Source organism: Protopterus annectens, chromosome 7.part0 (assembly GCF_019279795.1).
Source record: "Protopterus annectens isolate FY-2018-M chromosome 7.part0, PAN1.0, whole genome shotgun sequence".
In the NCBI taxonomy this organism is placed as follows: domain Eukaryota; kingdom Metazoa; phylum Chordata; order Ceratodontiformes; family Protopteridae; genus Protopterus; species Protopterus annectens.
Window position 1 is genome coordinate 1224095949 of NC_056739.1, and position 27620 is coordinate 1224123568.

The window sequence follows — 27620 nt, forward strand, 5'->3', positions numbered from 1 at the left end:
TGAGTCAAATCAGCAGTCTAGTGTAAAATATCAGCATGAGTGTGCCATGTAAGTTTAATACTAAATATACTTAATTAATTTAATGTTCTAATCACTAGCATGGCAGATATACATTTTTCCTAGTAAACGTTCAACACCTTACCTTCTTTAAATGTTGCAAATATCCTACATGCTAGAGTAAGACTAGACTTTTTTGAGCCACCAGTTTAACAGTAACTTTGGACAGCCATCAAGATGGTATATAAACAGCTGAACTAGAGAAGAAATTCTCTTACAAAAACAGTCCATTTTGGGGAGATTTTGACATGAGAAACAGGATCTATGGTAGTCTAATTTAAAATATTTCATAAGACTTAACAGAAGATGATATGGTTAATGCCATTGTCTGGAAGATCCTTAAAAGTTAAACAAATCTTGTTTTGGGGAAAGGAAAACTTCTTTATTTAGGTTCATAGGTTCATAGGTGTGTACTAGGCTAATAGCCCTGGGGCCTTTATAAGCCTAGCCATAGGATTACCCTGGCATAGGGACACCCAATCTTTGTTCCCAGTGCCTCTGTTGAGTAGAGCCACTGAAGTTATCAGTGAGGTGAATTTTCTGTTTCCCATCCACTCATCAAGATTTCTCTTGAAGAGGGTCAGCGAGGTGCTCTGCTTGACATGTATGGGAAGTCTGTTCAATAGCATGGGCAGTCTCTGGGTTATGAACCTGTCCCTCCAGCATGTTCTGTTAATTGTGGTAATGAGGTTGAGGTCTCTGGAGTGTGTGGTGTGGAGAGATTGGGATTTCCTTAGATGTAGCATTTCTAACAGAGCTGGGTCAGACATGGTTTTGTAAGTCAAGCAGAGATCGCCTCTAAGTAGGCGATATGAGACAGAGAATAGTTGGAGGGAGTTTTTTGAGTCTGTCCATATAGGACAAGTGTTTAAGGCCTAGGATCCTCTTTGTGAGGTACTTCTGCGACCTCTACAGTTGTTGCAGGTCTCATTTAAAGTGGTTTTAAAATTAAGGGTTTCTTTAGTAAAAGAACTAGATAAAAGATCTTCACTATTATTGTCATATTGTGTATTATAACTCGCTGTGTACAATTCTGTGTAGCACTATGTAAATTTATCTTTTCATTTTCTTCAGAATCAGAGGGAATTCTCTTTTTTGAAGGATCAGTTTCAGCATTAGAGGGCTTAGATTTAGTTTTGAAAAAAAATGTGCAGCTTTCTGCATCAAGTAAAAATACTCTAGAGCAGTCTTTTGAAAATTAATAAATAAAGCAGGAGATGCCTTGAACAGATTTTGGGGAACAGGTATTAGACATCTGCCTCCTATAATGACTAGACAGAGAAGAAATTGGCATTTGCCCCACTACAATACCCCTGGATGTTCCAACCTGAGAGACAGACAGAAAAACAACTATAAAAGGAGCAGAAGAAGCACAGGCATTCTGGAGACGCATACAGTTAAAACTGAGAACTTGGGCTCTCCCTAGGCTTCTGAAGCTACTATCTAGGGGTGGATTTTAATTTGAGAAATTGGAAGGTTCCAGTTTTGGAAGTCATTTTAATATGTACTGCAGGTACTGAAAGAGCCTCCTTCAAGTCTTCTCCTACCATAAACTTTTTACAGAACTATGAGTAGACAGTAAAATAGAGAGAACAGACCTAACCTTTGCCTGTTACTACAAGCAGGTAAATCAGATATCCAGCTGCTGGAGTGTAAGAGCTAAGTGCTCCACTGAGAAAGCTCTGAATGCTCTATAAAAAAATAGTTTTTTAATTTTCATCTTCTTAATTCCTGTTTGTCCATTTGTTACCATTCATGCCTGTTTCACCTGTCAGTGCTGGAACTCTGCATCATAGCTTCATGTAAATGCAAAGAAGAATAATGCATGCAGTATTTTTACTTAGCCAGCTAGCATTCTCAAATATGTCCTCTGCACTATCCTGCAGACTCCTTTCTTTTATAACAGGTACAAAAAATTTCCATTACCCATCCCTCAGTTTTTTGGCCCACTACTTCTCTAAAGCCATCCCAGCCTGCCCGTTAATGACCTTCACTACATTTTTTGTTGCATCCTCTTACTGACTGTGCCCCGTCTAGTTTGCTGATTTACTTATGTAAAGTACTTTGACATAATATAATCTAAATAAATCACATACTTGTGTTTAACAATATGCATGTTACACCCACAAATGTAAATTCCTTTTTGTTGGTGTTCTTCTATACATATTACATACCTAAATTTAATATCTGATACTGTTTACATATCATTATTAGTAAGTAGAGCACCTTGTATGGGATCTCAGCATATTCGTCCAGGAACATCTTCAGCTGACTAACACATATACGTAGGTCTCCATCTGTGAATTCATAAGGTATATTGAACCCAAGTGGGCCAAACTTCCTACGCTCCAGGACATTTCCATGGAAAAAGCATAATGAAAGCAGCAGTGACTTCAGTTCTGGCACCTAAAAGCAATGCAAGGAAAACAAATTACACAAATGTTACTGTCCAAACTAAATACCAGAAAAAGAAATTAGCTTGAAGTAAGACCTCTGCATATACATATTCAGAATAATAGCATCATCCTTGCTAGGATAGTGCCAAAGTACTTGACAGCAGTAATTAGCTTCACATTTTTAGGTGACTAATCTAGTGACATATTCATCATCACAACTGCATAGAACACAGTGCATCTGCACCAGTGGCATTTTTTTCATTTCTTAATTACCAAATTGAACTCCACTGATGTCAATTATTCTCAACCCTTTGCCTCTTAGAATTATTATTCTCACCACACACAAAATATCATTTGATGTCACAACATCATCACCCAGATTCATTAATGTCTATATTAAGGGTATACTATCTGTATTCAAGAATATCTGTACCACTTTCTTTGTAATTTCTAGTTACTCAGAAAGATTACAATAAATGTACATATAGTCCACACTTTGTGGCAACCTTTATAAATCCCCCCTTGATATTTAAGGCTGCAAGAAAATCAGTAGGAAAACTAAAATTAGAAGGAAGAAGGTGTAAGTTATACTTGTGTTGCCTGTTCACTTTGAAAGGTGTACACTTAGTGTAGGTGTTAATGAATCCCAGGGTATATCTCATGAAGAATGAACCACTTATCACTTAAGATACAAACAATATGATTCTTAAAATGTTTTATTTTACTGCTATCTCCCTCATGCCTACCAGCCATCAGCCCCTAGAGATGACTTTAGGCCATTCATTCCTGAGTGGGTAAAAGCAGAGTGGAAAGATTGTCATCCTGACAGCCATGACAGGAGTTCTTTCCATCAATCACCATTGATTAGGGGAGAAGGAGTTTACCCACTGTCGATCTGGCATGCATGCTGCTCAATGTGTAGTGAGCAATATCAATCTGGGACATACACACACACACAAACACACACAAACACACACACACACACACACACACACACACACACACACACACACACACACACACACACACACACACACACACTTCCTCACGTGTTAATCTCCAGATACAGTGCTCTGCATTACTTGGTATGTTTATGCATATTTCATGACCAATACTGATGCTGCACTTGAACTCTGCCTCTGTTAAAGGCCAGTACAGCAGCAAGTTGATCCACCTTGCCCACCTCAAGATAGGCAAGCTAACCTCAGTAGCCCACTTCCATCTCCCCTCATCAGCTCCCTCAGTACCTGGATCAATATTCGATAACAGATCATCTCGGCCATAGTCAGGGTTTTATCTTTCTACACCGTGGATCTAAAAATACACAACCAGTATAACTGAAAATACTTAACATGCAAACTGCTTAACTAAAACATTTGAAAATGGTTCTCCTTTGAAATACTAAATCCCTGTATCATGATTCATGAACTTTTGAACACAATCCAACAAAATAAGAAGTTATGTACCTACCATAACGTTCCATGTTAGTTGTCTTCTCTCGCCTTCTTTCTTGCTTGATGGGTTCGGAGGCGATCCTCGGCTCCGACTCGGCACTTGCTAAGCTCGAGAGTCACTTTTACCAGCTCGAGGCAGCCCCATATCCCATGATGCAAGGCGGTAAGTACCCAGATCTCGTTTGATGGCAAAGGGCAATAGCACCAAGCATAAAACACTTCCAAAAGGAAGAAAGAAAACTTACAGGATGGAAGAAGGACCAGGTCTGAATGGTCTTCAGCATAATAATTTCTTATAAAAAAGGTCTGTCCAGGCCTGGGGGAAGGAGGGAGGGTCGCAAGAAAGAAGGCGAGAGAAGACAACTAACATGGAACGTTATGGTAGGTACATAACTTCTTAATGTTAAGTTGTCAATCTCGCCTTCATTCTTGCTTGATGGGACCGCGTCCCTAGCACCTCTATCCTGGGTGGCTCAATGGAACAGACTCTTGAGGACTGTAGAGCCAAAACTGGCTCTGTCCCTGGAGGCCAAGTCCAATTTGTAATGGGAAACAAAAGTGTGAGGAGTGGCCCAAGTGGCCGCTGCACAAATAGTGTCTAAAGGAAGTCTAGCTTGAAAGGCTGTAGAAGTAGCTAAGCTCCTAGTTGAATGTGCTTTAGGTTTTGAGCACAGCTGTTTTCCCCTGAGCAGATAAATTTCAGAGATGACCGAAGAAAGCCATCTAGACAAGGTCACTTTAGAAACAGGAAGGCCTTTCTTATTATCCGCATAGGAAACAAAAAGTTGATCAGATTTCCTAAATTTTTTGTTCTGTCCAAATAATATCTGAGTTGACGGTGGACATCAAGATAATGTAGTTTTTGTTCGGCTCTGTCTGAATAGTTTGGGAAAAATACAGGAAGATCAATGGATTGATTCAAATTGGTCTTTGAAGCGACCTTAGGCAAAAAGGTCGGATTAGTTCTCAAAGATACTCTGTCTTTGTGAAAAACCAAATAGGGGGGTCGAACCGACAGAGCATGAAGTTCAGACACCCTCCTGGCCGATGTAATAGCCACTAGGAATAAAGTTTTCCAAGAAAGAAATTTCAGGGAACAAGAAACAGCTGGCTCGAAGGGGGGAAGAATCAAGGATGTCAGCACTAAATTTAGATCCCACTGAGGAGGAGGATTCCTGATTGGAGGCTTTAGTAGGAAAATTCCTTTCAAGAAGGCCCTGCAGAGCCTATGGGACATAATATTGTGATCTGTGATCCCGACATGAAAGTTCGAGATAGCAGCCAATTGAACTCTGACTGTGGAAGAAGAGGAGCCTGCATGAAAAATCTCTGCTAAGAAGTCCAGGACTGCCTGAACAGGGGCAGTGAAAGGATCAATATTCTTGCCCTTAGCCCAATAAGAGAAATGTTTCCATTTGCTTGTATAAATCCTCCTGGTAGAGGATTTTAAAGAAGCTACTATGATGTCTCTAACTGGGTTAGAGATCAAAGGAAGCCTGGCTAAGGAAGGAAGTGGAGCAACCATGCTGTGAGGTTGAGAGAAGGGATAGACCGGTGCAGCTGACCGGATTGGTGAATCAGAAGATCTGGCACTGGGTCCAGATGCCACGGCTGCACCAAAAGGTGACGATGGAGGAACGGGAACCAAACTTGTCGAGGCCAGTAAGGGGCAATGAGAATCAATTTGGCTCTCAAAATGGTAGCTTTCTGGATAACTTGAGGGATCAGAGGAAATGGAGGGAAGGCATAAAGAAGTCCCTGGGGCCAATCCTTGGTCAGAGCGTCTCTGGGGGGATGGCCTGGAAGAGGGAAGAGAGAGAAGAAGTCTGGGCATTTGCTGTTTTGGGGAGTAGCAAAAAGATCGCAACATGGATGACCCCATTCCAGAAAAATCTCTTCCGCTGTAGATTGCTTGAGAGACCACTCGTGAGGCATGAGAATAGCTCTGCTCAATCTGTCCGCTACAATGTTGGTTTTCCCAGGGATATGCGTTACTACCAGAAACCGATGAGAGGAGATTGCCCATTGCCATAGCCTGAGCGCTTCTCGACACAAGGGGTAGGACTTGGTTCCGCCCTGTTTGTTGATATACCAAACTACAGACATGTTGTCTGTGTGGACTGCAATTGTCCCTACGGGAAGAAAGTCGTTGAGGGCTTGCAACGTTAAAAGCACTGCTCTCATCTCCAGGACATTTATGTGCAGGTGGTACTCGAACGGCTGCCACGTCCCATGAACCATCTTGCCCTGATAATGACCCCCCCACCCGATCAGGGAGGCATCTGTGGTGGCAGTGGCTACCGGGGATGGGGGTACAAAGTTTCTGCCTTGGTGAACCTGGGGAGATGTGATCCACCAAGCAAGATGATCTTTGCAAGTCTGTGTCACCAGAATCTGGTGACGCATTGGAAGTTGTTGGTACGACCACTGTGTGAACAACATCCACTGAAGAAGGCGCATGTAGAAGCGAGCCAGGGGAAGAAGAGTAATGGCCGCAGCCATGAGGCCTAATACCTTTAGAACCATTCTGGCCTGTACTTTCTTGTTGGCTAGAATGATCCTGACATGACTTTGAATGTCTGAAACTCTTTGATCTGTAAGGGTAGCTGACATCCGAACAGTGTTTAAGTTTGCGCCTATGAAAGTAATAGACTGGCAGGGCGATAAGGATGATTTTTCGAAGTTTATCGAGATGCCCAAAAGAGTACAAAGCTTTATTGTGTAATCCCTGGCTTGAATAAGCTGATGCCTGGTGGTGGCTGAAAGGAGCCAGTCGTCGAGATACGGAAACACCTGGAATCCTTGACGTCTCAGGTGAGCCGTGACCACTGCCATGCATTTGGTGAACACTCTGGGGGCTGTAGTGAGACCAAAGGGCAGGGCTCTGAACTGAAAATGACTGGACCCCAGCCGAAAGCGGAGAAATCTCCTGGCGCGTCTGTGAATTTTGATGTGATAGTACGCATCCTGAAGATCTATTGAGCACATCCAGTTGTCCTTCTGTAAGAAGGGCAGAATTGACTGAAGAGTGACCATTCGGAATCTTGTCTTCCTCACAGACTTGTTGAGTCTGCTGAGATCCAATATTGGTCTCCAGTCTCCCGTCTTTTTGGGGACCAAAAAGAACCTTGAGTAGATTCCGGGCTCTGAATGATCTGTTGTGACTGGCTGAATGGCTCTTTTTTGCAGAAGTTTTAAGACTTCTAACTCTGCAATTTCCCTTAGACCGGGTGGTACATCTGGAAGGGAATTTGAGTGATAAAAAGGACTTTCCTCGAAAGGAATTTTGTAACCCTCGGATATGATCGACTGTACCCATCTGTCTTGAGTGAGGGAATGCCAGGCTTCTGGGTACAGCGATAGTCTTCCCCCGACTGCCTCCAAGGATGGACAGCCGGGCAACATCTCAGGGATGCTGAAAGGGCTTGTCAGAGAGAGGCTCTCTGTTTCCCTGGTTTTTTGGACCCCCTCTGCCTCTAGAGCGGCGTCTGTTGTTGTTACCCCCTCTGCCTCTAGGGGTAAACTGACCACGTGAATCCGGCGTGACTCCTTGGGATTTACGGAACCACATTTTGCCACCTTTCTGTCCTTTGGGGTAAGGTCTAGAAGGGGTGGAAAAACGGACTCCTACGGCAGAAAGAGTCTTGCCGTCCTGCTCACACCTGGTCAGAGTTTCCTTCACTTGAGGGCCAAACAACGCTGACCCATCAAAGGGAGAATTTGTGAAGGATGCCTTAAAGGGATCTGCAAAGTCACATAGCCGCATCCAGGCTTGGCGTCTAAGAGCCACACCTGTACCTGCGGCCCTACTCGCTCCATCAGCAGCATATGATATTAGCCGCATGGAGGAGTTTGCAATGGAATTATGGGTTCCTAGCTGCGAAGCAATTTTTTCCTGAGCTCCTGCAGCTGTAGGATCCTGTACAACATCACCTAGCTCCTTAAGGATATCCCTTTGGAGTCTGGTGAAGTGACATAGGTAATTCAGCGAACGCATAGCAAAGGTCGCTGAGGAAAACATCCACTTACCGTACCTATCCATGGTCCTAGAGTCCTTATTAGGAGGATGGACGGGTACGGAAGGATCTGCAAGTTCCTTTTTGGTGGCAGCAGCCAGCACCATGGCATCAGCGGGGACACCCTTAGTGAGGAATTGCTTATCACACAGGGCAGTAATAAATTTTGAAGGCCTCCTAGGGACTGGCTCTACAGAGTCAGGAGCAGCCCATGCCTTTCGGGCAATAACCTGCATAAGGGGGTCGAAAGGCGGAGACACCCAGGAGGTGGAGGGCCGAGATCCAAACGCCTCTAGGTATACTGACTCATCCTCAGAGGGATTATTGGTGGGCCAGTTTCCCCTCTGTCTAAGGAGTTCTAGGATGTCTGAGAAGGAGACATCCTCAGAGGGGGATCTTGGGGATCCCTCTGACTCATCAAAGTCAGTATCTGAAGTGATAGACTCAGGGGAGTCTACATGTTTCCTCTTACAAGTCCTCTTCCTAGGAGGATCTCCCGAAACATCAGGAGAATCCTCGGAAGAGGGGATATTCCCAATGGGGAAACCTGAGGCGGAGGATCTCTGGGTCCTGTAGCAAGAGAAGTGGCAGAGATGTCAACAGGCACTATAGAGGGAGGAGCTAAGGGAACAGACTGCTGGCTGATACCAGTGGCCAGCACACTCTTCATCACCTCTAATGCTCCCCTCCCAGGCAGGTCCGAGAGAACCCGTTCAAGAGCTAGGAACTCCAGGGACCACCGAAAGGGAAGTCTCCGAGGCAGATGTCGGAGCCGAGCTCGCCAAGGCCGAGGCTCCAAGGGGAAGAGCGGGTTCGGACAAGGGTCCGATGCCACTCACCTACTCAGAGGAGACCATGGAAGCCCGACCACCGAATCCCTCTAAGGAAGGTCTCGAAGAGGAGATAAGAGTAGAGGCTGAAGGAACAGAAGGGGGTATCTGTCCCTCAGCCGTAGCAGTAACCATTCGAAGACTCCAACTCCAAGCTCTGGTGTAGAGTTGGAGCAGGAACTGCAACGGGGTGTGGACCAATAGTCGTCTGTTGAGACGGACTATGTAACATTTGGGCCAGTGCCTGTGACTTAAGTAATCTACTGACCACTCTCTCTAAATCATGGTCAGAAAGCCTGGATGACCTTGAAGATCGGCTCCGATGGCTCCGTTCCGAGAGGAGAGGTGAAGTCAGAGCCGAAAGTATCGGCTCCAAGGAAGGAGACCTAGACCTCTTCCTCGAAGGAGCCATCGGAACCGATGAAACTATTGAACCTGTCGAAGCCGACAACTTATCGGAGCCGACAGGTAGCCTCGATGCATCGGCTCCAGCCGGAGCCGATACAGCCACAAAAGTAACGGTGTCGGAGCCGATCGGAGCCGACACTGATGCCTGAGCCACATGGTGGTCGGAACCGATCGGAGCCGACCGAAGTGGTCGATGCAGAATCGGCACCGATAGCCATCGGTGCCGAAGGCTGTTAATCAGAATCGGCTCCAGCCGAGCCGATCTCGACTCAGAACGAGTCGGAGCCGAGGCCGCAGGCTTTGACACAGAAGCCTGGGCCTTGGAAGACTTGGCAGTCTTGGATGGAGCCGACTTAGCGGAGAGCCCTCCGGCTTAAGAAGGCCCCTCAGTATTAACTTATTTCTTCTTTCCTGCAGGACTCTCTGGCTGAAAGAATGACATATAGCACAGGAGTCCTGCAGGTGAAGAGGCCCCAGGCAATACAGGCAAGAAGTGTGACCGTCTGTCAGAGACATCTTCTGACAGCACGAGTCACACTTCTTAAAGCCTGAGACCCTTTCTTTGGACATGGTGTAACACAAGCACACACACCAGTCAAAGAATTTAAATTAAATATACCAAAAGGTATAACTAGAAACACACACACACACCCTAACAGGGGGGGGATGGGATGGGTAAAAGTCTGACTAAAAAAATAAGAAGAGACAGGGAATTTTCTGTCAGAAACTGTTTAAAACTAAATTAAAACTAATAATAAAGGGTTTTTTTGTTAAAGGGGGCTAAAATAGCAAAGTAGCAAATCACTTACCAGGAGCTGGTAAAAGGAGGACCTCATCAGCGAAGCGGCAAACGAGATCTGGGTACTTACCGCCTTGCATCATGGGATATGGGGCTGCCTCGAGCTGGTAAAAGTGACTCTCGAGCTTAGCAAGTGCCGAGTCGGAGCCGAGGATCGGCTCCGAACCCATCAAGCAAGAATGAAGGCGAGATTGACAACTTAACATTGACAAGTGCTTAAATTTATACAAAACCAAAAAAGAAAAGCATAGCATCCTAAAAGGATTTACTACACATACCAGTTGTTACACATAAACTACCACCACGAGAAGTCAAGCATAAGAAACAGATAGACACAAAAAGATAATCAAACTTTAATTCCAGGTGCATGATTTTCAACAAGGATTAAAAACAAAATTAATCCAAGCTTAAGAAACTGAAAGGCACAAGAAGAGATTTGTACTTGACTTTTAGGTACATTATTTTCGGTAAAGATTTAGAAAACACACACATTAACTCTTACCAAAGACAACTATATACCATTCTACAATATTTTTGGGGAGGTAAGCCTCCCACACCCCTATACACCCCATCACAGATCCACATCCCAGCTTCTACCTTCGAGGGTGCACATCAACCTCACTGAAAGAGGAAGCACTACCTGTTTTTCTGTGCAGCTAAATACCCCCTATAAAATGTGCAGCTCCACCATCACAGAGTTGAACCTGGAGCAGTAGGTACCCTGGACAATCTACCAGTTTGTTCCCTCTCAACCACTGAGGATGAGCAAAAAAAAAGTATAGCTCTACAGCTCTAGACAGACCTCCTTTTTCTGCACAGGAATACTTTCCTATTTTCCCCTCACAAACTTTAGAAAAAAGCTCTATTGGCTCCTTGCTACAGGTGCAGTTTTTTAAATCATTTAAGCAACTATGATGTTAACTATGGCTGCTAAAATAATGTATCAGCAATTATGATCATTACCACTGACTTCCAGGGAAAGTACAGCTGTGTAAGATGCACTTACCCATACCAATAGATGTTCGGTTTTCTCATTGCTGCAGTAACCTTTAGGCTTTGTGGATTATTTCCTGTATATTATACAATGACTGGCATTAACATTCAAAAATGAGCAAGCTGATTGGTCAGCCCAACCAGCATGCCCATTGTAAAATCGAGCATGTACCAATAGAAAAAAGTCCAGTTGCCCGGACTTTCGTCTGTTAATACATTATGCTCCTTTCCAGTTTTCTTAATTAAAAACAAAAATGAAATAAACTTCAAAATCCAAACAGGTATGAGAGAGACAGGACAGTGAAAATACAAGGAAGATCAGGAACGTTATGCAAAACTAAATAAACGTACCTGATTGTGCTTGTATTTTCTCTGCCCTGTCTCTCTCATATGTCTAAAGAGTTCCTGACTTCAAATTTTATTTTATTTAAAAAAAAAAGGCAAAGGAGATCTTTCTTTCTCCATTTCTTCCTTTCTAAAGCAATGATGTACTGTGAAGCGGAAGTCCCATACGCATGCACAGTAGATCAAGAAAGCCCCATGCTATGTGGAAAAAAGAGGAAGAGTAGCATGGCACCAATATACAAAGACATTATTTAAGAAAATAAGTAACTTTTTTCTTAAATAATGTCATTGTATAATAGCATTAACCTATGGCTGGGTGTGGATAATGCTGGATTTACCCACAGTTGGCTTTGTTTGACCAAACCACATTAACCGTGGGTAAATGCATCATTACCCACACCCAGCCATGGGTTATTACTATATGAAACAATAATAATTGGACAGCTTCAAAAAGTCTGGCTCCTCCCACACCTTCACTCTTGACTGCTGACGACTAATCCCAAGGAGGGGCATCAGCAATCAGAGTGTAGAATTCTTCAGGAGTTTCTTGCCCACACAAGTAGAGGAAAGCTTAACAATCCAGAATCAACCAACCAATAATAATTAGGAAACATATAAATTAATAATAAACATGACCCTACTTTATATGCCAACTATAACTAAGTGCAAGAGTAGGGGGATGGAGAGGGGTGCAGCTAAAGCAGCTGTGAGGAATTTGATCATTTACTTTTACGATAAGTACAACTTACACAACTGCATCATGTTCATCATTCCCACTGCTGCAGTAGCCTTTAGGCTGTTTTGATTGATTACCAAGGACTATTCAACCATGAAGAAAGAAGGATAGCCTGGACCTCGAAAAGGACTCCAGTTTATAATGTTTTGCAAACATATGTAAAGAGGACCATGTAGCTGGCTCTAAAATGCTTCTAGAGTCCACCCCTTTCCAGTATACCATTGAAGAAGACAAAGGCCTAGTCTGCCTTGATACTGCCTGGAAGGTATTGCTCTGGGTGGAATAACAACAAGTAATAGTTGAGGACAATCATGTGGAAATTGTCTGTTTAGACACAGGGTATCCCTTTTTTATCCCTTGTTTTCTTATCCCTTGAGAAGAAATAAATAGCTGATTAGCATTTCTAAAGGTTTTACTTCTGTCAAGACAGCACTAAAACTGCCTATACATGTCCAAAGTATGCAGAATCATTTCTGTTTTTTAGGTTCTCTGTTGAAAAATAAAAGTTATATACTCACCATGACTATGCATATGTGTTGTCAATTTTCATTCTCCCTCAATGTATGGGTCTCAGATCCAGCTTGGCCGTACTTAGACTCTTGGATCCAACTCTCAAGCTCCTCTGTTTATCAATAATACCTCAGAGCCCTGTAATACCTCAGATTGAGTTTGCTGCCCCATAAACAAAAAGGGGTCACTAAAGCCAAATAAATGAAAAGAAAGGGGAAAAACAGGGGCTCAAAATGGAGCAGTGGTTCCAATATCACCACCAGGTCACTCTCAGATGAAAGTTCAGGGGGAGGAAGAGGTAGTTGACGAAGAATGACAATGGACAACACAGACGCATAGTTATGGTGAGTGGATAACATTTGTATCTGATGTTGTCATTTTCATTTATTCCTCAATGTATGGTACAAAGACCCCATCTATGAGAACCTTGGGATATTCCGGAGTACCTCAGAACCAAAGGTATCTCTGCCTCTGGAGATCAAATCCAACTTGTAATGAGCAATAAAGGTATAGGCATTGGACCAACTGGCTGCAGCGCAAATATCATCAGTAGCGGCTCTGGACCAGAAGGCATAAGAAGTAGCCATAGATCTAGTGGGGTTGGCCTTAGGAGGTCTGAGCAAAGACAGATCTAGACTGTAAACAAATGATATGCAATTTGTTAATCGCTTTGCCAAGGTAACTTTAGAGACTGGTTTTCCAACTTTTTGGGATCAAAGAAGACAAACAGCTGATCAGTTTTTTCTAAAAGCTTTTGTTCTGTGGAAATAAAAGTGCAGCTGTCTATGTACATCTAAGAGATGAACCATGTATTCACCTTTGTTAGAAAAATTAGGGAAGAACACAGGTAAATTGACGACTAGATTGTTGTTAGTCTCTAACGCTACTTTGGGTAGAAAGGATGGATTTGTATGTAAAGTGACTCTATCTTTGTGGAAAACCAAGTAAGGGGATTTTGAAGAGAGTGCTTTGAGTTCAGAAACATGACTTGCTGAAGTAATGACCAGTAAAAAAATGATTTTCATGAGAGAAACTTGAGATTATACTTGGCTGAGAGCTTGAAATGACACCGAGTCAAACCTTGGAGTAACAGCATAAGACCCCAGGGTGGAGTAGGGTCTTTAATTGGAGGTCTAAGCAGAAAAATACTTTTAAGGAATGCTTTGCACAGTTTAGAAGAAGCTGGGGGGGGGGGAGAGTCTTATCACCAGTATAATAATTAAAAATGGCAGCTAAGTGAACTTTGATAGTGAGAAACTAGCCCCTTCTTGAAAAACTGAAGTAAGTGAATCTAGGATAGCAGGAATAGGTGTCGTAAATGGATCTAAATCTCTCTGGTAGGCCCAATAAGAATTATTTTTCCATTTACTCTAATAAATTTTTCTAGTGGAGTCTTTTTGGGAAGATATCAGTATTTGACAGACTGGGGAAGAAAGCCTAAGCTGTCTAACCATTAATGAAATTGGAGAAACCATGCAGTCAGCTTGAGGCCTGCAATGTCAAGATGTGTCATTCCTGACGGGTGAAAAATTAGATATGGACTAGAATCCAGAATCCAGAGCAGATGTAGAAGATGAGACCACAGGAAGAAAAACCACACTTGACAAAGCCAAAAGGGGCAATGAGGATAACCTTCCTCTTCAACTGAATTGCTTTCTCAAGAAATTTGGTGATTAGAGGTAAGGCGGATAAGCGTAAAGGAGACCAGAGGACCATCATGGACTATGGCATCTCTCGGTGACCCCTTCCCCGAGGGTGGATCAGGGTAAAGAACCTGCTGCACTTGTGGGGAGAGGCAAATAGATTGGTGCAAGGTTGATCCACAGACAGAAGTTCCACTCTGCCACTGATTGATTTGCAACCACTCATGAGGCATCAGAATGCAATTTGTCTAGTAACATGTTGGATTTCCACAGTATATGCATTGCCATTAGAAACAGGTTGGAGAAGATCACCCACTGACATACTCTCATTGTCTCTCAACAAAGGGGATAGGACCGGGTTTCCCCTAGTTTGTTGATGTACTAATCTACCGACATGTTTGCTGTTTGGATAGCAATTGTACCTGGAGGAAGAGAGTCTTGAAAGGCTTGCAATGATAGGTGGACCACCCTCATCTCCAGGATACTGATATTCAGATTGGTCTCTTCTGGGGACCATGTGCCTTGGACTGTCCATGCCAAGAAATGCCCACCCATGTTCGTGGTCACAGTGGCTACCAGGAGTGGAAAAATGAAAGAGCACCCCAACAAACTTCACTGGACTGTACCACCAAGAGAGTAAATCCTTACAAACCTGAGAAAGTTTTATCTGCTAGGATAGAGTCTGTAGATGAATTGACCATTGGACTGCTACAGTCCACTGAAGAACATGCATGTGGAACCAAGCCATCAGGACCGAGGTAATAGCCGCCACTGATCCTTAAGGATGAAGAATTAGTTTTACTTGGGGGAGAAGGGTGTGAAAGAATCTGTGTCACCTGCAATCTTATGGACTATACTCAGTTTAAAGGATGGAAGGCCAATTGAGTAGTGATGTCCAGGCATGCTCCTATAAACTCCAAGACTTGCATTGGTTGTAGATGGGACTTGGCATAAATGACTGTGATTCCTAAAGACTGGAACAATTGGAGAAAATAGTTCCTTGCCTTCTCGAAGAAACACCTGGTCAGGTTAGTGATAAGGCAGTCATATAGGTAAGGAAGCACTCTGAATCCAAGCAGTCTCAAATGAGCTGCTAATACTGCCATGCATTTGGTGAACAGCCTCGTGGCTGTGGTGAGACAAAAGGGTAGGGCTCTGAAATGGTAATGACTGGCCTCCAGCCAGAAGTGCGAGAATCTCTGGGATTGTCTGTTCATTATGATGTGATAGTACATGTCCTGGAGACTGATAGAGCACATCCAATCATTCTTCTGTAGAAAAGGTAGAATGGACTGAACTGTGACCATTTGGAACTTGGAATTCTTCACAAATTAATTTAGATTGGTGAGATCCAGAATGGGTCTCTGGTCCAATGTTTTCTTCGGAACTAATAAGAACCCTGAGTAAATTCCAAATCCTCTCTGGTCTGGTGGGACTTCTTGGATGACTCTTTTGTTTAGCAGCTTTTGAATTTTGAAGGCTGCTAACTCCCACCGACTGGGTGTAACATCAGGGAGCCTTTTCTGTTTGGATGGTGGGGTTTGCAATAAGGGAATGAAACAGCCACTGGATATAATTTTTTTTGCAGCCAAGTGTCTCTTGTTATTGATGCCAGGCTTCTAAATGCAGAGACAAGCGCCCCCGACTGCCTTCAGAGCATTGGAAGGGTTTTATCTGAGAAGGTATTTTGAAATCCTTGTTCTGCAGGCCTCCTCTACCACAAGGGTGGAGACTTCCATTAGAACCCCCCACCACCTCTGGGGAAGTTTCCCCTCATGAGACTGGAAGGGACCTTGTGACTTTCAGAATCACATCTTTTTTTTTCTCTGCGTGGATTCCTGGAAAAGGATCTCTGCAGGGTATAAAAAACGTATTCCCACAGCAGACAAGGTCTTTTCATCTTGCTCACTATTGGACAGCATTTCTTTTCCTGTAGGGCCAAATAAGGGAGATCCATCAAAGGAAGCACTGATGATAGAAGACATGAATGGCTCCACAAAGTCATAAGGGCATCCAGGCAAGTCTCCTGATGGCTATGCCTGAACCTGCAACCTGTGAGGAATGCTTCCGCTGCATAAGAGATTAACCTCATGGATGCATTGGAAAAAGACTTAAGGGTGTCCAGCAATGAAGATAGATGTTTTTGCTCCTCTGCTGATATGGACCCAGGAAGAGACTTGGAAAGTTCTTTAATCAGGTCTCTCTGCAATCTGGTGAAATGTGCCAAATAATTAAGTGACCATAAAGCAAAGGTCACTGAGGCATAAATGTACTTTCCAAACCTGTCCATCGCACTGGACTCTCTGTTAGGGGGATGGAAGGAAGAGCTCTTTGTTATGCCAGATCTTTCTTAGTGACCGTCACCACAACCATGGCATCCACAGGAATACCCTTACTACAATGAGGCCTGTCTTTGAGTGGGACAAGAAATTTGTCAGGTCGACAAGGGATGGGTTCCATGGTATCCATTTCCTTCCATGCCTGGTGAGACATGAGATCTATAAGGTCATCAGCTGGGGGGGGGGGGGTTACCCAAGACATAGATGGGCTAGACTTGAAGGTTTACAGGAACATTGGCTCTTTCTGGGAAGGGGGTTCAGAAACCATCCAACTTTCTGACCAAGGATTTCTGGAATGTCTCCAAAGGAGACATCTTTTGGTGGAGGCCTTGGGCACCCCTCCTCTTTATCGAAGTCAATGTCTTTGGTTAAGGACTTCTGAGGGGAATCCATGTTCCTCATTGGAGCTGAAGCTCCATGTGTTGCCGATCCCTGACCCTGCTCAGGTTCCAGTCTTAAGGGAGGAGTCAGATTTCAGCTAGACGGAGCCAAGGGGAAGTGAAGGCTCTGAAAAACCTTAAAGTTGAAAGCATACCCCTGGATCCGGCGCTACAGCTTTAAGACTCATTCTGTCCTATGGGGAATGGCACTGAACAAGTCGGGGATGCAGTCAGAGTCGACTTAGCTGTCTTCAGATCCAACATGTCGACTCTTGGGATACTTGGATCCAAGGGCTCTGAAATTGCTAGATGAACTGGAGAAGAAGATACAACTGGCTGAGATACAGGCTGGAGGCTCCTGGATCTGATTGGAGATGGAGACTATAATACCCCATCTGAATCTAAGTCATGATGAACTTCCTCATCATCCTATCCACATCTGCCTTGGAAAGCCTCCAGGATGACCTGATAGAGGATGATGTAGAAGAAGGATGTCACATTCTCTTTGGAGTCTATTGTAAAAAAGGTGATTGGAGCTGTGGGGAAATAGGCTCTGGTAAAAAATGAGGACTCTGAGACTGAGGAGATTTGAGTATCCCCAAAGTCAGATCCAAAGATGTCAGATCCAATCTTTTAGGTAGTTTAGTTGGTGGCTCCAAGGTTGGAGCAGTCCTTCGACTACTGCTTCTGTCTCAGGAGCTCAACCCCCCACTAAGAAACAAAAATACTCTTTGGAGTCCAGTGACCACAGAAAATGCTCTCTTGCCCGATCTCTGGAACCTGCTCACCCACCATGACAGCTTGCAGCTGACACTCTTCCTGCAGATATCAGAGCAACAATGAGCACAGTAATCTAAGTCATGAACCTTAAATCAGCTTGATGGACGGGTTAAAGAGGTGACAGTTAACTTCTCCAGCACAAAGTTAAGATTCCAAGAAAGAGCAACCTGTTTAGAAGGAGGTTTCATAAATAAAACTCCTTTCAGAAACTGTTTTACCACAAACAGAGAAGAAAGAGGAAAATCCATGGGCAGGCATGCTGAAATGGCTGCAAAGGCAAATCTCTATAGAGAAATAAGAGAGGCTAGAGGAAAGCAACTCATAAAAATATTTGAGGATCAGTGGTACAAAACCCTGATAGACCCATGATTACTAGTTAGGCACCAACTAGAAATTTGCTTCTTCTTACCAATATAGGATTTTTTATTAGCATGCTTTCTTCCCCGTTTAGTACCTGCTGCACACATTCATGAAATACGTGCCTATAACGTATTAGAATTGAATCATTCAGCCAGTCAGTTAAAGTTGATTGAAACTGATGTGTATTAAACTCTCCCTGGCTTGTGTGAGTAGATCCAGCATGTGAGGATGCTTGTGGTAAGTGCCCTTGGCCAATTCCATAAGAAGTGAGAACGAATGTTGCCTGCACCAAAAAGGGTCATCTAGATGATTTTTGGGGTATCCATTTGAATTTTTAGAATTATCTTGAATATCAGTGGAAAAGGTGGAATAACATTTTTTGAACATTCCCTTCCAAGGGAATGAAAATCCATTTGTTTTCAAGGCATGCTTGCAAGGAACCCTGGAGCATAATTTTAGTTCTCTATTTTAAAGGAGGCAGAAAGATCTATTTGAGATGTTCCCCGCAAACGGATCATTTCCTGGAATATCCACTCATTCAGCCTCCTTTTCTGAGGATATGTTCTGGTGCTGCTTAGCTTGATGCCACAGTGTTTTACTCTGACAGAATGTAAGACAGAGGATTAAGGAATGCTGAAAGCTAAGTCTAAGCTATCATAGCTAGCCTGCATAACGAGTACAACTTGTACCTCTCTGCTTGTTTATCTACCATATGGCTATGGTATTGTTTGTAATCACTTGAAGAGGTTCTTGGAACCATAGGTAACAGAGAGACTTCAAGGCATAGATCACAGACAAGATTTTCTTTATGCTGATGTGCTTTGGTCTGTCTGAAAGACTCCATGGGCCTCACACCTTTATCCCCATGGTAACTGCTCCCCAAGAAAAATCTGAAGCATCTGTGGTGAGACTCATTTGAGGTCTGAGGTGAGAAGGGGAGACTTGGGTTCAGTTGAGTTTGTTGTCTAAAGCAATGCAGTTCCCTTTTTATAAAGTCAAACACTACAATTTGATACACCAGAGAATGCAAATGCTGGGTCCGTGTGTTTTTAGAAACCACTGCATCTTTCTCACGTGTAACCTAACTGAGGCAAATATCAGAACCATAGAAGCCATGAACCCTGGGATCCTGAGAATTTATTTTTTAGAAGTCTGACAGTGGGTAAAAACACTCTGTTACAAAAAAGGAGTTTTCTTCTGTACGAAGAGTGGTATCCAGTTCCCTCAGACTGTCCATAAGAGAAAGCATAAATTTCCACATACATGCCTGGTAATTCAGAATTCTGAAGGCTAAAGTAGAAGATAAAAACATTCTCTTAACTACACTGTACAACATTTTGTCTTCTTTGTCACCAGGAGAAGGGTTTGTTTTAAAGACCAACCAGTTGCCAGAATGAGACAATTAAAATTGATGCTGGACCAGATCTAAGGAGACAAAAAAAATATTAGTCTAAGGTACCTTATACAGTTTAGCTGCTTGTTTTAGGGACTGGCAGTTGGGTATCAACTAATGGCCACTGAGTCTGCAACAACAGCAAGGACTCCCTGGTAAGTGATTTTTTTTCCAGGTACAATGGGAGAAGAACCAGCAGGACTGGAATAAATATCCATGCTGTAGGCAAGGAAGAGAAGCCAAAAGTGGTAAGCACTGCTGTAGCTAGTCAGTCTGAAGGTATGTTGTCACTGAGTGTTCACAACAGCACACTTACACTCACAACAATTTCCCCAGCCCATTCACAAGAAAAAAAAACACAAGCTGAACACAAATGCCCTGTTATTATCCCATTCAAACACTTAAACACACCAAGAGAAAAACTATATGGTAGGTGGGTTGTCACAAACTGAGTATAAGCATAACACTGATACATAAAGTTCCTGCATATCCCTACAGTAAAACTTTTTTGTCCAAAAAAATCAAAGTTTACACAAGCAGTACATAAATTCTCAGACAAATGGCCACAATTAGATTAACAGACACTGATAACTAATAATAATGGTCCCTACTAACAGGAAACATCTGATACTGTAAAATATACTGAGTTTCTTAAAGGGGATATACCTCTTTTAGTCTAAAAATAGAATAAATATTATTTTTCTTCAAAGGGCAATCATTTTTGTATGGAGGGATTCCTGAACAGGGACTTGTCTACAAGACATGAAGCTTTTATCTGATGCTGCTCCTGTGAAGCCTGAGATATGCTTCTTCTTTAGACAGCAAGGAAGTACTGAAGAAATCTTTACTCTGACTGCTGATCTCCCTCCTTGGGATTAGCCAATCAGCAGTTAGAGAGAACATGTAAGGTGGAGCCAGAGCTTTCTGAAGCTGGCCCATTGTTGTTGTTTCCTAGGCAGGAAAGAAACTACATAACCTAAAGGCTACTGCAGTTGTTGGAATGGTGAACATCAATCAGCATCTTTTCTATGGTACTGATCATACCCACCAGTTGTGAACCTGGGACAGCTGTATTCTTCACCTCACCACACTTTAGCTTCTTTCATTTTTTACTCCACCATTTCATTTCAGTATCATAGTCAGCATGTTGTTTTTGGGCTACTGAGTTTTCTATAATTGGTATTTTCAGTCAGCTATTTTCACGTGTGCCAGTGGTTTTGGGAAAGATCAGTACAGAAATAATTGCTGTTGTGTTACTCTCCTCCCAAGTACACAGTATACAACATCTTGCTTTAGTTACTATAACTCATGTTATGTATCCTCTATCTATATCTAAACATATTTAGTTAGTTATCTGCTTTCTTCTGAGATGTAAAAAATAATTAAAAATGGATTCAGCACAGAAACCATTTGAGGTCTAAAACCCATCCATATGCTGTGCAACATACTACCAAGAAAGGCAGTTGTTGGGATGACAAGTACCATTATGTAGTACAAGGCTGCTGTTACATAGGTTACCCCACTGTGACACACCAGCATGCCAATGGAGCTGGCCTCTTGAATCTCATATGATGGGGGGGTTGCATACATATTCTAAGCATGGTGTTGTACCATTGTGTAAATCTCTTAAAAAATTGTTACAGGCTTTGGTATGCAAGTATACTACACACTAGCCCTGCTCTGATTTGCCTCAATGTCTTTTAGTAGATTTTACAGTCAGATTCCACTACTTACATAATTACATACATATATATATATATATATATATATATATATATATATATATATAATTAAATCATAATATGCTCCCTTCTAAAACTGTGCAGGTTACTTTCCAATAAACTAGTATCTTAAAAATAATGAAATTGCATTTTAATTTGCTTTTCTCTGTTATTTTCTATTTTAAAGCTATACTAACAGGATGAAAGTTTTAAAAGAATATGCATTCTCAAAATTTCATTAAAGGATATCAATCTGTATTTTTCTGGGTTGGTAATACTCACTAATCTACTAATCTACTCACTGATTTATTAAATGCAATGGTTAGTGGCTTAGCTAACATCACTAAAGGTTATCAAAACTTTTGGCTATACACTGGGCCAGGTGAAGAGAAAGTTTTAGACTACTTCAATTATCTTATCCTCAGAGTCTCCACTATTGCAAAATGAAGTTTAGAAAGGAAAATTTGGACCAGCTATACAGTTTTTTTTTTAATTATTATTACACTGACTAAAAATGGAAGAACCTAGAAAGGACTGACAATACACTGACTTCTTTATGAATCCGAGGAGGGACTCTTACTTTCCTGTCCAGTGGTCTGTTTATTTTCACATTTCTACCTTAAATTAAATGAATTAAAAGAAATGTCATCACACAAGCAGCATACCTAACAGGCTTGTAAACTCAAATACTGTTGATAACATTAAATGTATAGCTTTAAATATAAAGCTCAGAAGAAATAAAAGCTTTTTTCTAAAAGTCAGCATGAGGTGCTTACTCTCAGAATTCAGTCATCATTGGAAAAAACCCACTCATGTTAAAAAAGCATATAATATACTGAGACTAAACGGGAAGAAAAAAAATTGATAAGAATCATCACAGGCTGCTCCAGTGATGTAGATGTATAAAACCCTGACTAGAGCTCAGGGGATATGAGTTCAATTAACATCTCAGCTGAGCTACTGTGGAGGCAGGCTGGTACTATGCACGTTCTTATTACACAACCACCCCTTGGATGTTACCACAGGGACCAAGGGAGGGGGATGTAACAGGGATAGGTCATAAAATAGACACCCCATGGGTGTAACTGGTAGACCCCTAGGACACCATTAAGATATGCATCAGCCCTGGCCTTATCACTGATAGTCTCGGAGGTTAGGAGGTGGACTGCAGGCTGGACGTGGCTCATGGGGCACTGGTTAGGGATCTGTAGGATGATACAGGGAGGAGAAAATATCCTCCAAAAGATTAAGAACCATCATATGGTTTCAGCAATTCAAGCATTTTATTTATTTTATTTATTTACTTACTTATTTGTTTTATTTATTTATTTAAATTTGTTAATGGGTCTTGATGCAGAGAAAGGATTTGACAGAGTAAGCTGGGACTTTAAGAGCAGGGCAATGGAAGCATTTTCATTTTCTGAAAAAGTTATAAGGTTGGTTAGGAGGATATATGAGGGATTGGAGGCAAAAATTAAAGTGGGTGGGATCCTTTCTGATAATTTCAACTTGAGCAGAGGAACCAGGCAGGGGTGTCCTTTATCCCCTTTATTATTACATTATATTTAGGGGTCTATATTACAAGATCGAAACTTTAGTTAATCAAATAACTAAAGATCACTCTTGTAATATCGAAACCTGAAAATGTTGAACGGCCAATTTAACCCAGGGAAACATTTCCCTTGGCCACATCAAAAAAAAAAATTTAAATCCCAAATCAAAATGGGGGGCTTTGCCACCCACACCCCCCCTAACCAAACCAAAAAGATACATTACAGTGTTGTGGAACATTCTGAAACAGTTTCAGATCTTTTTGGGATACAAAATTAATGAAGCTAAAACAAAGGCAATAGAGGTAAATTATGTACCCACACACAAACTGGTTCAGCAATATCCATATTTATGGGGACATGATAAAATGAAGTATTTAGGAGTATGGATTAAAAATTATTCTAGTGTGGCATTGAAGGATATATGGGAAGAGACTGAACAAAAGGTAATACAAAAACTGAGAAAATGGAAGCTTTGTTATATAGATATGGATAATAAGATACAAGCAGTCAAAATGTTTTTAGTCCCTTTAGTTTTATACAAAGTTCAGGCATATTTTTATCGAACAAAGGAGAAGTTGTGGATAGCAATTAGTAAAGAGCTGAAGGACTTTATCTGGGAGGGGCAGATGGCAGGAGTAAAGTGGGATAAGCTGATTCTTCCAGTAGAACAGGGTGGATTGTTTTTACCCAATTTGAAGGAGTATTTCTAGTCTACACAGTTAAGACTCATATACAGAGCGCAAGCAGAAAATTATATTTCAAAGTGGAAAGAGATGATGAAACAGGGGGAAGCTCAATAAACAAGGACAGACTGGGATTTTGGATGCAGTCCTTTAAGGAGAATAACAATAATCGTACAGAATATTATATCCATAAAGTAGCAGAAAGTATCCTAAGAACTAAGCTAACACGGAATTGGAGAAAGGAGATTCTGCCGATAGGAATGACTGCAATTAGGGATCTAGACAATAGGTAAGAGGGGGCTGGAATTTATTGGAGAAAACTGGCAAAGGAACCAAGGTATTGGGAGCAAATAACTAGAGTAGGAAAGATGATAAAATGGGAAGACGCCAAGAATTTATTTGGACTGCAGATTAGAGACTGTCTTCACTATCAGGGATTGATATCAGAGTATAGTCAAACAGAAAGAAATGGGGGGGGGGGTCCTAAACAAAAGACCAGCACTGATAGAGCTTTTAGTAGAATCTAGAACAGAAGCTTCCATTAAAAAGGGAATAATTAGTAGAGCATATAAAATATCACATGATGTTGTTATTGTGTCTTTCAGCTTAGGGGTCGCCACAGCAGAACTCTGGTCCGCTAATGACTGGCAGATCAGATAGATTTTTACGTGCCGGGTTTCCAGCCCCGATGCACAACCTTCAACGAAGGTACGCCCATTCACGCATGTCTCCACACAGAAGACACTCTAGCTGAGAATCCAACCGGACAGTGTCTTACTGTGAAGCAATATCACATGATAACTTTCAAAAATCAATCAGAGGAGGTTAGAAGTGATTGGAAAGAATGACTGGATAAGCAATTCCCAAAGAAACAATGGGAAAATATATGTATGTCTACCAAATATGCAACAAAATCTAGAAGATTTAGGATTTTTGCAAGGAAATGTTTGCATAGAAATTTCTATACCCCAAGTAGACTCCAGAGAACTTCCTCAGGCAGACAGCAAATGCTGGAGGTGTGAAGGAGAAAAATAAGTAATTGGGAACATATTTTCTGGGAGTGTGGTGAATTGGCAGACTTTAAGGATTCCCTGCAGGATGTACTGTCAGAGATGCTGGGTAGGCAGATTGGTCTGATGAGGGACATGATTTTTCTGAGTTATGATACAGAATTGGAATTGCCTAGGCATGGTAAGGCCTTGCTGTGTCTAATAATGTTGGCTGCTAAAAAAGCAATTACTAGAAAATGGAAATCAGAATCTAAACCAACTATACTAGAAGTTGTGAATATAGTAACAGAGATAAAACAACTGGAACTGAGATCTTTAGAAAAGGGTAGGAACAACACAGGAAAAATGGGAATTTTGGGAACAATACATACAAGGGAGGAATGAGGTTTAAAAGACAGCAAGACTTAAATGAGCAATGTAATGTTTGACTGAAAAAGATTTGGTAGATTATAAGTGATGTATAATGTTTGCAACTGGGAGCATGTCCGTATGGTTTGTGATGTAAAATGCTTGCAACTAGGATTGCCTCGGTGTAGTTTGTTTTCATTTGTATAAAAGTATGATTGCCTGTTTCGTAAATGCTGGTTTAATAAAGGAATTGAATAATTTATGTAATGTTGTTTAGGTTATATAAGATATAGCAATATATGTGAAGTAAAACGTGTTATGTTAATTATAGTGTGATTACTTTTATATGAATGCAAATTTGCCTGTGTCATAAGTGATAATTCAATAAAGGTGTTTGGAAATAAATAGTGATTGCTGCGACCATATAAGCTTAAAGAAAAAAGTCTGCTCTGTGGCAAGGATGCTTGAAGATTCAGTGTGTGTAGGCGAGCCCCTGTAAACTCCAAGACTTGTACTGGTTGAAGTTTGGACTTTGGAAGATGTACAGTGATGCCTAGAAGAAGATACTTTCTGGCTGTTATTAACAGATGCTTGGTTGAAGAAGTGCGGAGCCAGTCATCTAAATAAGGAAACATCCTGAATCCTTGCAGTCTTAGATGAGCTGCAACCACTGCCATACATTTGGTGAATACCCTGGGGGCTGTGGTGAGACCTAGGGGCAGGGCTCTGAACAGGTAATGACCGTCTCCCAGCCAAAAGCAAAGGAATCTATAGGATCACCTGTTCATTTTGATGTGATAGTACATATTCTTCAGATCTATATAGCACATCCAATTGCCTTTCTGGAGTAACAGCAGAATGGACTGAACAGTGACTGTTTGGAATTTGCAGTTCTTTAGAAACTTGTTTAGATCACTGAGATCCAGGATGGGTCTTATTTCCCTTGTCGTCTTTGGCACTAAAAAGAACCATGATTAAAATCTGGATCGAGTTTGGTCTGGTGGGACCTCTTGGAGGACTTTTGTCCAGTAGCTTTTGAATTTCCAGAGGTGTTTGCTCCCATTGATTGGGTGGAACGTCCAGGTGATTCTTTCTCATCCTTGGTGAAGTTTGTAAAAATGGAATTTGCAGTTCATTAGGAACTTGTTTAGATCACTGAGATCCAGGATGGGTCTTATCTGCCTTGTCGTCTTTGGCACTAAAAAGAACCATGATTAAAATCTGGATCAAATTTGGTCTGGTGGGACCTCTTGGAGGACTTTTGTCCAGTAGCTTTTGAATTTCCAGAGGTGTTTGCTCCCACTGATTGGGTGGAACATCCAGGTGATTCTTTCTCATCCTTGATGAAGTTTGTAAAAATGGAGTAAAATATCCTCTGGATACGATTCTTTGCACCGATATGTTTTTTTGTGATGACTGCCCAGGCTTATGGGTGCAAAGACAAATGTCCTCCAACTATCTCCAGAGAGGTACAGATGGGAAACCTTTCAAGAATGTTGAAAGGGTCTGTCTGAGAAGGAATCTCAAGACCCTTGATTTTGTGGTCCCCGTCAGCCACATGGATGGTGTCTTCCATTATGATAATTATTTCTCCCTCTGGGGGAAAATACTGTGTGTGAATCTTGGAATAGCCCTTGCAATTTTGAAACCATATTTTCTTACCACCACTTTAATTTCTGGAGCAGGATCTCTGTGGGATAAAAAAATGGATTCCTGTGGCAGATAGGGTCTTTCCATCCTGTTCACTATGGGACAGCATCTCCTTAATGGTAGACCCAAACAGAGAAGAGCCATCAAAGGCAGCATTGATGAATGATACCTTAAAGGGCTCCACAAAATGACACAAACACATCCAGGCATGCCTCCTTATGGATATACCTATACCTGCAGCCCTTGAGGAGCCCTCAGCTGCATGAGAGATTAGTCTCGCCTCATGGATACATTAAGTATTGACTGTAGGGTGGCCAGCCATGAAGAATAAACTTTATTTCCTCCTCTGACATGGACCCCTGGAGAGAGTTAGAGAGTTCCTTTATTAACCTTGTAAAACATGCCAGGTAATTCAGTGATAAAATAGCAAAATGTTGCTGAAGCATACACTCGTTTTCCATATCAGTCAAAAGCCCTAGACTCTCTATTACAGAGATGGGCAGAGGAGCTCTGCTCTGCTAGCTGCTTTCTCGTGGCTACCACAACAACCATGGCATCTACAGGGATTCCTTTAGATCAATGTTGCTTGACCAGTGGTGCACTTAGAATCCTATCAGGGCATTTTGGAATAGGCTTTATGGTATCCGGCTCCTTCCATGCCCTACAGCTGACAAGGTCAATAAGCTCATCCGCCAGAGGAGTCAACCAAGATACAGATGGGCCAGACCCAAAGTCTTCCAGAAAAACTGATTTCTCCTAAGATGGGTTTTGGGAAGACCATCCTCCTTTTTGGCACAGGATTTGTAAAATGTCTCCAAATGAGACATCTTTTGGTGGAGATCTTAGGGACCCCTCTCCTTCATCAAATTAAGTATCCAGTATGTCAATAATTCCTGAGGGGACTTCAGGTGTCTCTTTTTACACAGTTTCTTCCAAGGAACCTCCTCAATGGGGTACTCTGTAGAAGTGTTTGATAAAAAGAGAAGTCCCCACCCAGGGATGATTTGGAAGCTCTGACGGGCTGGCTGTCCCTGCAGAAGAATGTGATGAGACTTGGAACTCAGATCCTGAGGAGGAATGGGGTTAGGATCCAAAGATGTGATAGCCAAAGAATCCCACTGATGGGAACCCTATCCACAACCTTGAAAGCAGAAGGGCCATAGAAAGTGAAAATCAGGCTCCTCGGAGCCAAAGCTCTCGGCTCAGCCAATGCGCT

The 27620-nt window shown here is 42.1% G+C and overlaps 1 protein-coding gene across 1 annotated transcript in view; it reads right to left on the reverse strand.

Annotated features, from left to right (window-relative positions):
* Positions 1–27620, reverse strand: part of DNAH1 (dynein axonemal heavy chain 1) — a 5225710-nt gene that overhangs the window by 567364 nt on the left and 4630726 nt on the right. Inside the window, exon 72 of the mRNA XM_044076389.1 lies at positions 2284–2463. Coding sequence (XP_043932324.1) covers positions 2284–2463 — 180 coding nt within the window. The remainder of the gene's footprint in view (positions 1–2283; positions 2464–27620) is intronic.